Genomic DNA, 11,187 nt, shown 5'->3' on the forward strand with positions numbered 1-11,187 from the left:
AGGATGGCCCAAACAGAAGTGGGCTACCCTAGTTCGCACACAACTTGTGGGTAAAGCATTGCAGAGAGTAGACTCTGGAGGGGAAAGATTTTTCCAACTATGATAAAATTAAGGAGGAAGTATTGCTTGCATACCAAATGATACCTGAGAAATATAGGCAAAGGTTCAGAAGTCAAAAATTTCAGGATGGGCAGACCTTAACTGAGTTTGGGAATGAGGAACTGTTTCTTTTTAAGAAATGGGTTCGTTCCAAAGGAGTGTACAGAGACTATGACAAATTAGTAGAACTGATGGTTCATGAGGAATTGTACAATACAATCCCTGTTGACTTCAGAGAAAATCTGGAGGACCAAAATGAGAAATGATTATTTACTCACAATTATTTGCTCCACTACCAGGTACCTGTAAGCAGTCCCTCTGCATAAGATAACAAACAGCTCATGTAGTCTTAAGGGCTTTGATGAAATTCGTCTTTCATGTTGGTTTTCCTCAAGAGGTGCAAACAGACCAAGGACCTAACTTTACCTCAAAGTTATTTAGAAATGTTTTAAAGGGATTAAAAGTAGAGCCTCAGTTTTCAACTGCCTATCACCCTCCATCTCAAGGGGAAATAGAGAAATTACATAAAAACCTCAAGACAATGATGCGAGCCTATGGTATAGACAATACTAACAGTTGGGATGAGAGGATCCCTTTCTTTGTATTTGCTGAGTGGGGAAGCACTCTGGAATCTCTGAGCTATTGGCTCAGGGAGGATTGTGATGCTCCCCCCTCGGAGCTTTTCCTCAGTTTCAGACACTGTTTGGCTCGTATGAGGTGGATGGTACCAGTGAACGTGCCCATCAACCAGACCAGGATGGTGATGTGAGGCCATTATGTGGACCATAATGTTCTGGAGGCTGGAGAGGAAGTGCTGATGCTGGAGCCAATTCATGTGAAAATCTGTATGGTAAGTTGCTCTGAGCTGAACATGTTGTGGGGGAAGTTCCCAGGAGTTAGATATAAAACCCACACACCCGAGCAGGAAAAGAATGAGTATAATGTACACAGTAACCGGTTAAAGGGTCTGAAGTTATGTCAAAAATTCAGAGACACCAATGTTTTAATGGAATGCAAAAGGGTGCAAAACAATAATCTGTATGAAATAGCAAAAGTGTATTTGAGAAATAACACATGTGTAAAAGATTTTGGGAAATGCATGTTTGGTTTTAATGAAAAAAATGTTGGAGAGTTGGTACTTTATAAAAGTTTGGGATGTCAGTAATGGGGAAAAGCTGAAACTCCACGAAGTAACTGTTAAGGAAGCTGAGCCAATTCAACAGTTTTTGTGTGGGAAAAATCTGTATGAAAATGGGATATGGAGGAAGAAGTGAAATTCCTCCAACACCAGTTTGTAGTGCTTAGTGAGAGTCAGTGAGCATTCCCATGCTTCATGGTTCCCAAATTAGATGGCACCCTGGGCATGGGCACTGACTGCCACAAGGTACATTTAACAACTAAGATTTACAGGTTTAGAAAGATTGCTACTAATGACCTAAGAGATGCAAACATTTAAAATAAACTAAAACATGGGACAATAAGATGTGGTTTCCATGGCCTGTGTTCCAGTACCATTTCCATGTAAGTAATGCAAATTGTGTTCACTGTGTACTTAAAATTTATGTGTGAGATGGAACGTGACAGTATTTGTGTAAACTTGATGTACACAACCTGGGTGCAAAGAGATGTCTTTGGTGTTTGTTTTTGTACTGCAAAAGGTTACAGAATTGTTACTATATATGAGCAGCCTTCTAAGTTTAGATGTCAACATTTTACCACAGGAAAGAAATTTCATTTTCGGGCTGGCTATTCGGCTGGCTATTCCCTTTCCAGTTGTACTCATATACAACGAATAAATGATATATATAAATGGATATCTGCAAATGATAATCCACGATATTTAATTACCTTGATTAAGATGCTACCTTCCGTCTCCTGGATCTCCTTGATAAGATCGTTGACTTCCTCGTGGATAACCTCCTTGCTGGATTGTTTCCCAAACCCAAGATTACGGAACTGATGGAGCGTGAATCGCCTCTGTTCCTTAAAAAAGTCCTTCTCCACATACAGCATTCCTGTAGATACATATACGTACTCTATATACATATATGTATGTCGTGCCGAATATGTAAAACTGGTCAGTTAGCGAGAACTCATTTAAAATTAAGACCTTTCTAAAATTTTCTCTTATACGTTTAAAGATATATTTTTTTCATTAATGTTAATGTAAAAAAATTTAATTTTGCTCCAAAAGAATCTTTGAAAACTTACCTAACCTTATTATAACAAGAACAATTTATTTTAGCCTAACCCAACTATATATATTTTAGATTTGTTTACAATAATTTAATACTAAACAAACAGTGAAATATATTTTTTTCGTTATACATCATTAGTAAGGCCTCACCTAGATTATGCAGCTCAATTCTGGTCTCCATATTACAGAATGGACATAAATTCGTTAGAAAACATTCAGCGTAGGATGACTAAATTAATACATAGCATTAGAAATCTTCCTTATGAAGAAAGATTGAAGACTCTTAAGTTACATTCACTTGTTAGACGAAGAATGAGGGGAGACCTGATCGAAGTGTATAAGTGGAAGATAGGTATTAATAGGGGGGATATTAACAAATGCAGTATAATGGTGACGTGTACTTAGTCAGTGGTGACGTGTACTTAGCTCTGTGAAGACCTGTTTGTGTGCTCTCTGTGAATCTGAACCAGGATGCCCTCTCTTGAGCAGCTTTACCAGCAGCTGAGAGAAGAACTCAGAGTTGCTAAACTGGAGATACGGCGATTAACGGAGGAGAACAAGAGGATTCGTAGTAATCCACCTGTTGTGAGTCCCCAGGTTAAGAGGGGAGCTTGGTCAGTGGCCGGGCAACATGGAACCAAGCTGAAGATTAAGAAAACGGTTGGAGAGGCAGAAACAACGAGAAACCAGAAGACTGCCGTGGAAACTTCCAACTCATTCTCGGTGCTACCTGACGAATGTGAGTGTTCTACTGGGAATGCCACAACGAGCACCAAGGAAGCATTGGCAGACGTGAGTGAGACATCCCTAGAAACCCCAACGAAGACCATCGAGAACGTCATGACGAATTCTACAAGTGGTGTAATGCTACCTGGCGAATGTGAGTCGACTACTCGGAGCATCACTACGGACGACGCCAAGGAAGGTAAAAACATTGTTGTTGTTGGGGATAGCCAGATTAGGTACATGGATAGGGCATTCTGTTTGAAGGACAGGACTAGGAGGCAGAGAGTATGTTTTCCTGGGGCTGGGATGAAGGATATTGTTAGCCGTCTGGATGACATCATGAGAGGTAATGGGAGCAATCCTATTATCTGTCTCAGTGCTGGAGGCAACGATGTTGGCAGACGTAGGAGTGAGGACCTGATTAGCAGGTATAGGTCAGCAATAGAGATAATTAGGAAGAAGGGTGGGAAACCTGTCATATGTGGCATTTTGCCAAGGAGAGGAGTTGGAAATGAATGGTTGTCCAGAGCAATTGGTGTCAATTGCTGGCTGGACAAATACTGTAAGGAAAATGCGGTAACATTCATTGACAAATGGGACCTCTTCTATGGCAGAAATGACATGTATGCCAGGGATGGGGTTCACTTGTCTAGGTGTGGGGTGGGAGCACTGGCCAACGCAGTGGAGGGAGCTGTTAGGTCTTTAAACTAGGAATAGTTAGTGGTATGGGTTTTGGCGGGAAAACTGTGAAGTCGCAGGGTAGTAACATGAGTACTAGGAGAACTAGTAATAGGCAAAATGAGGAGGATATTGGAAAGCCAGTGGCACTAATTGACAATGACAGTAATAGGTTTAGTGGAATAACAGAAAGGAGCAGGAAGGGTAAAGAGATAGGAGGGTCATTAAATATTTATTACACAAATAGTCGCAGTGCTAGGAATAAGATGGACGAGTTGAGACTAGTTGCCAGTGCAGGTAACATAGATGTATTTGCCATTACTGAGACGTGGTTTAATTCAAAAAGTCGGGACATGCCTGCAGAATGTCACATTCAGGGTTTTAAATTGTTCCAAGTAGATAGAAGTATCGGGAAGGGAGGTGGGGTGGCATTGTATGTCCGAGATCGCTTGAACTGTTGCATAAAAACGGGTATTAAGTCTGAAGTAACACATACAGAGTCTGTTTGGATAGAATTTTCAGAGGGACATGAAAAATTAATTTTAGGTGTGATATACCGTCCCCCAAATTTAGATAGGGACCAGGGGAGACTACTATGGGAGGAAATTGTTAGGGCCACAAGGCACGATAATGTAGTAATTCTAGGAGACTTTAACTTTAGTCATATTGATTGGAATTTCTTGACTGGGAATTTAGAATCATACGATTTCTTAGAAGTAGTTCAGGATTGTTTTTTGAAGCAGTTTGTGACAGAACCTACAAGGGGTAATAACCTGCTTGACTTAGTTCTGGCAAACAATGAATCCCTTGTTAATAATTTAGAAGTTTCAGAGGAACTGGGTGCTAGCGACCACAAATCAATTACATGCAGAATTGAATGGAAGTATGATAGTAGGGATAACTCAGTAACAGTCCCAGATTTTCGCTTAGCAGATTACGATGGGCTTAGAGAACACTTATCATCTGTTGACTGGGGTAACGAAGAGAGCTATCAATATGACAGTTTTCTGAACACATTACATGCTGCTCAAAGAACGTTTATCCCTTATAAGGAAATAAGATCAAATAGAAATGACCCAAAATGGATGAATAATAGGCTGAAATATCTACTAGGGCATAAGAAAGGAATTTATAGGCGTATCAAAAGAGGCGAGGGTCATCTTATGAATCAGTATATTGACATTAAGAGGGACATTAAAAAGGGGATAAGAAAAGCTAAAAGGGACTATGAAATTAAAGTTGCTAGGGATTCTAAAACTAACCCAAAAAGTTTTTTCCAGGTCTATAGAACAAAAGTCAGAGATAAGATAGGTCCCCTTAAAAATAACTATGGGCATCTTACTGACAAAGAGAATGAAATGTGCTCGATTTTAAATAATTATTTTCTCTCGGTTTTTACACAGGAAGACACTAATAATATTCCGGTAATTAATTTTTATAGTGGATCAGAAGAAGATAAATTATGTAACATCACAGTCACTAGTGAAATGGTTGTGAAGCAGATAGACAGACTGAAGCAAAATAAGTCACCGGGTCCTGATGAGGTTTTTTCAAGGGTTCTAAAGGAATGCAAAATGGAAGTCTGTGAACCATTAACTAATATTTTTAATTTATCTCTTCAAACAGGTGCAGTGTCTGATATGTGGAAGATGGCTAATGTAATTCCTATTTTTAAAACAGGGGACAAGTCGTTACCGTCAAATTACCGCCCAATAAGCCTGACCTCAATTGTAGGCAAATTACTAGAGTCAATTATAGCTGAGATTATAAGAAGCCATCTCGATAAGCATAGCTTGATTAATGATACTCAGCATGGATTCACAAGAGGCCGGTCTTGTCTAACTAATTTATTAACTTTCTTCAGTAAAGCTTTTGAGGCTGTTGACCACGATAAAGAATTTGATATTATTTACTTAGATTTTAGTAAGGCATTTGATAGAGTTCCGCACCAAAGACTGTTGAAGAAAGTAGCAGCTCATGGCATTGGGGGAAGGGTGCTCTCGTGGATCGAATCATGGCTCACAGACAGGAAGCAAAGAGTGTCCATAAATGGGGTTAAATCCGAGTGGGGATCAGTAACAAGTGGCGTTCCACAGGGATCAGTCTTGGGCCCGTTGTTGTTTATAATATATATCAATGATCTTGATGAAGGAATTACTAGTGATATGAGCAAATTCGCCGATGACACGAAGATAGGTAGGATAATTGATTCAAACGTAGATGTTAGGGAACTTCAGGAGGATTTAGACAAACTCTACTCTTGGTCAGAAAAGTGGCAGATGCAGTTCAATGTAGATAAATGCAAGGTTCTGAAGCTCGGGAGTGTCCATAACCCTAGCACTTATAAGTTAAATAATGTAGAACTTAACCATACAGATTGCGAAAAGGACTTGGGGGTTATGGTAAGCAGTAACCTTAAACCAAGACAGCAATGCCTAAGCGTACGTAATAAGGCAAATAGATTACTGGGATTTATATCAAGAAGTGTAAGCAACAGAAGTCCAGAGGTCATACTGCAGCTTTATACATCATTAGTAAGGCCTCACCTAGATTATGCAGCTCAATTCTGGTCTCCATATTACAGAATGGACATAAATTCGTTAGAAAACATTCAGCATAGGATGACTAAATTAATACATAGCATTAGAAATCTTCCTTATGAAGAAAGATTGAAGACTCTTAAGTTACATTCACTTGTTAGACGAAGAATGAGGGGAGACCTGATCGAAGTGTATAAGTGGAAGATAGGTATTAATAAAGGGGATATTAACAAGGTCTTGAGGATATCTCTCCAAGAGAGAACCCGCAGTAATGGATTTAAATTAGATAAGTTTAGATTTAGAAAGGACATAGGAAAGTATTGGTTTGGAAATAGGGTAGTTGATGAGTGGAACAGTCTACCTAGTTGGGTTATTGAGGCTAGGACTTTGGGTAGTTTCAAATTTAGGTTGGATAAATACATGAGTAGGATGGGTTGGATTTGAGTGGGACTTGCACATCAGAGCTTATTTCTTGGGTAGCATTGAAAATTGGGTAGGTCAAATGTTTGTTAGTGGGATGAATTGTAAAGGACCTGCCTAGTATGGGCCAACAGGCCTGCTGCAGTGTTCCTCCTTTCTTATGTTCTTATGTTCTATTGAGGCTAGGACTTTGGGTAGTTTCAAATTTAGGTTGGATAAATACATGAGTGGGAGGGGTTGGATTTGAGTGGGACTTGAACATCAGAGCTTATTTCTTGGGTAGCATTGAAAATTGGGTTGGTCAAATGTTTGTTAGTGGGATGCATTGTAAAGGACCTGCCTAGTATGGGCCAACAGGCCTGCTGCAGTGTTCCTCCTTTCTTATGTTCTTAAGAAAAACACAAGGACAAAAGTGCAACTAATGTCACACTTTATGAAATGTAACTTTAGTTGCAAATGTGTTCTTTTACTTTGCATATTGTCTGTATTCTTACAAACATACATAAAATGCTGTAGCTAGGTTTGTAATAGGGAAATTGATGGAAAAAAAAGGTCCTTTACAATTCATCCCACTAACAAACATTTGACCAACCCAATTTTCAATGCTACCCAAGAAATAAGCTCTGATGTTCAAGTCCCACTCAAATCCAACCCCTCCCACTCATGTATTTATCCAACCTAAATTTGAAACTACCCAAAGTCCTAGCCTCAATAACCCAACTAGGTAGTCTGTTCCACTCATCTACTACCCTATTTCCAAACCAATACTTTCCTATGTCCTTTCTAAATCTAAACTTATCTAATTTAAATCCATTACTGCGGGTTCTCTCTTGGAGAGATATCCTCAAGACCTTGTTAATATCCCCTTTATTAATACATAGGAACATAAGAAAGGAGGAACGCTGCATCAGGCTTGTTGGCCCATACTAGGCAGGTCTTTTACAATTCATCCCACTAACAAACATTTGACCAACCCAATACCTATCTTCCACTTATACACTTCGATCAGGTCTCCCCTCATTCTTCGTCTAACAAATGAATGTAACTTAAGAGTCTTCAATATTTCTTCATAAGGAAGATTTCTAATGCTATGTATTAATTTAGTCATCCTACGCTGAATGTCTTCTAACGAATTTATGTCCATTCTGTAATATAGAGACCAGAATTGAGCTGCATAATCTAGGTGAGGCCTTACTAATGATGTATAAAGCTGCAGCATGACCTCTGGACACTATGCTTATCGAGATGGCTTCTTATAATCTCAGCTATAATTGACTCTAGTAATTTGCCTACAATTGAGGTCAGGCTTATTGGGCGGTAATTTGACGGTAACGACTTGTCCCCTGTTTTAAAAATAGGAATTACATTAGCCATCTTCCACATATCAGACACTGCACCTGTTTGAAGAGATAAATTAAAAATATTAGTTAATGGTTCACAGACTTCCATTTTGCATTCCTTTAGAACCCTTGAAAAAACCTCATCAGGACCCGGTGACTTATTTTGCTTCAGTCTGTCTATCTGCTTCACAACCATTTCACTAGTGACTGTGATGTTACATAATTTATCTTCTTCTGATCCACTATAAAAATTAATTACCGGAATATTATTAGTGTCTTCCTGTGTAAAAACCGAGAGAAAATAATTATTTAAAATCGAGCACATTTCATTCTCTTTGTCAGTAAGATGCCCATAGTTATTTTTAAATGGACCAATCTTATCTCTGACTTTTGTTCTATATACCTGGAAAAAACTTTTTGGGTTAGTTTTAGAATCCCTAGCAACTTTAATTTCATAGTCCCTTTTAGCTTTTCTTATCCCCTTTTTAATGTCCCTCTTAGTGTCAATATACTGATTCATAAGATGACCCTCGCCTCTTTTGATACGCCTATAAATTCCTTTCTTATGCCCTAGTAGATATTTCAGCCTATTATTCATCCATTTTGGGTCATTTCTATTTGATCTAATTTCTTTATAAGGGATAAATGTTCTTTGAGCAGCATGTATTGTGTTCAGAAAACTGTCATATTGATAGCTCTCTTCGTTACCCCAGTCAACAGATGATAAGTGTTCTCTAAGCCCTTAGTTCGAACTAAGATTAAAACAACATAAATATAGCATTAGAACTGGACAAGATTCCAATGCTCTATTTATTCATGTAAGAGATTTTAACCATCCAATTGATTTTCAAAAAGTTGAGAAAGTAGTATCAAGCAAGTCCATGGTCGACAGGAATATAATTGAATCTTGTTTCATAAAAAGCAGTTTTGACAATAATATGAATATTTCCTTTGGTTTATATAAATTAGATCAATTTATAATTAATAGAATTTGGGTAGAATTTAATAATACACTGGACAAATAAATAGCTTGGGGGTGAGTTTTGCAAAGGACCTGTCCAAGTTGGCTCGCCGCGCGTCACGTGTTTAACCGTTGTGGGATTTGATAGTGCGGTGCTGGCCGACCCCTTATATAGCTTCCTTGGATGCTTCACTTTCATAGTTCCTTGATAATGTGAGTAGTCACGAAAGCGCTTGGAATTTCTCTATTCTTTCAGAGTGGTTGTTTTGCATATTTTGAAATCACCTGTTTACTGTGATCTTATTGCATATATATATATATATATATATATATATATATATATATATATATATATATATATATATATATATATATATATATATATATATATAAATATAATATATATAATATATATAATATATATATAATATATATATATAATATATATATATAATATATATAATATATATATATATATATATATATATATATATATATATATATATATATATATAAATATATATATATATATATATATATATATATATATATATATATATATATATATATATATATATTTATTATTTTTTTTTTTATTATCACACCGGCCGATTCCCACCAAGGCAGGGTGGCCCGATAAAGAAAAACTTTCACCATCATTCACTCCATCACTGTCTTGCCAGAAGGGTGCTTTACACTACAGTTTTTAAACTGCAACATTAACACCCCTCCTTCAGAGTGCAGGCACTGTACTTCCCATCTCCAGGACTCAAGTCCGGCCTGCCGGTTTCCCTGAATCCCTTCATAAATGTTACTTTGCTCACACTCCAACAGCACGTCAAGTATTAAAAACCATTTGTCTCCATTCACTCCTATCAAACACGCTCACGCATGCCTGCTGGAAGTCCAAGCCCCTCGCACACAAAACCTCATTTACCCCCTCCCTCCAACCCTTCCTAGGCCGACCCCTACCCCGCCTTCCTTCCACTACAGACTGATACACTCTTGAAGTCATTCTGTTTCGCTCCATTCTCTCTACATGTCCGAACCACCTCAACAACCCTTCCTCAGCCCTCTGGACAACAGTTTTGGTAATCCCGCACCTCCTCCTAACTTCCAAACTACGAATTCTCTGCATTATATTCACACCACACATTGCCCTCAGACATGACATCTCCACTGCCTCCAGCCTTCTCCTCGCTGCAACATTCATCACCCACGCTTCACACCCATATAAGAGCGTTGGTAAAACTATACTCTCATACATTCCCCTCTTTGCCTCCAAGGACAAAGTTCTTTGTCTCCACAGACTCCTAAGTGCACCACTCACTCTTTTTCCCTCATCAATTCTATGATTCACCTCATCTTTCATAGACCCATCCGCTGACACGTCCACTCCCAAATGTCTGAATACGTTCACCTCCTCCATACTCTCTCCCTCCAATCTGATATTCAATCTTTCATCACCTAATCTTTTTGTTATCCTCATAACCTTACTCTTTCCTGTATTCACCTTTAATTTTCTTCTTTTGCACACCCTACCAAATTCATCCACCAATCTCTGCAACTTCTCTTCAGAATCTCCCAAGAGCACAGTGTCATCAGCAAAGAGCAGCTGTGACAACTCCCACTTTGTGTGTGATTCTTTATCTTTTAACTCCACGCCTCTTGCCAAGACCCTCGCATTTACTTCTCTTACAACCCCATCTATAAATATATTAAACAACCACGGTGACATCACACATCCTTGTCTAAGGCCTACTTTTACTGGGAAAAAATTTCCCTCTTTCCTACATACTCTAACTTGAGCCTCACTATCCTCGTAAAAACTCTTCACTGCTTTCAGTAACCTACCTCCTACACCATACACTTGCAACATCTGCCACATTGCCCCCCTATCCACCCTGTCATACGCCTTTTCCAAATCCATAAATGCCACAAAGACCTCTTTAGCCTTATCTAAATACTGTTCACTTATATGTTTCACTGTAAACACCTGGTCCACACACCCCCTACCTTTCCTAAAGCCTCCTTGTTCATCTGCTATCCTATTCTCCGTCTTACTCTTAATTCTTTCAATTATAACTCTACCATACACTTTACCAGGTACACTCAACAGACTTATCCCCCTATAATTTTTGCACTCTCTTTCATCCCCTTTGCCTTTATACAAAGGAACTATGCATGCTCTCTGCCAATCCCTAGGTACCTTACCCTCTTCCATAC

At 38.5% G+C, this 11,187-nt stretch overlaps 1 protein-coding gene across 6 annotated transcripts in view; it reads right to left on the reverse strand.

Annotated features, from left to right (window-relative positions):
• LOC128703296 (methyl farnesoate epoxidase) overlaps positions 1–11,187 on the reverse strand; it is a 71,074-nt gene that overhangs the window by 43,472 nt on the left and 16,415 nt on the right. For all 6 annotated transcript variants that reach the window (XM_070086874.1, XM_070086873.1, XM_070086877.1 and 3 more), the window contains one exon: positions 1,948–2,114. In XM_070086874.1, coding sequence (XP_069942975.1) covers positions 1,948–2,114 — 167 coding nt within the window. The remainder of the gene's footprint in view (positions 1–1,947; positions 2,115–11,187) is intronic.

Source organism: Cherax quadricarinatus, chromosome 20 (genome assembly GCF_038502225.1).
Source record: "Cherax quadricarinatus isolate ZL_2023a chromosome 20, ASM3850222v1, whole genome shotgun sequence".
In the NCBI taxonomy this organism is placed as follows: Eukaryota; Metazoa; Arthropoda; class Malacostraca; order Decapoda; family Parastacidae; genus Cherax; species Cherax quadricarinatus.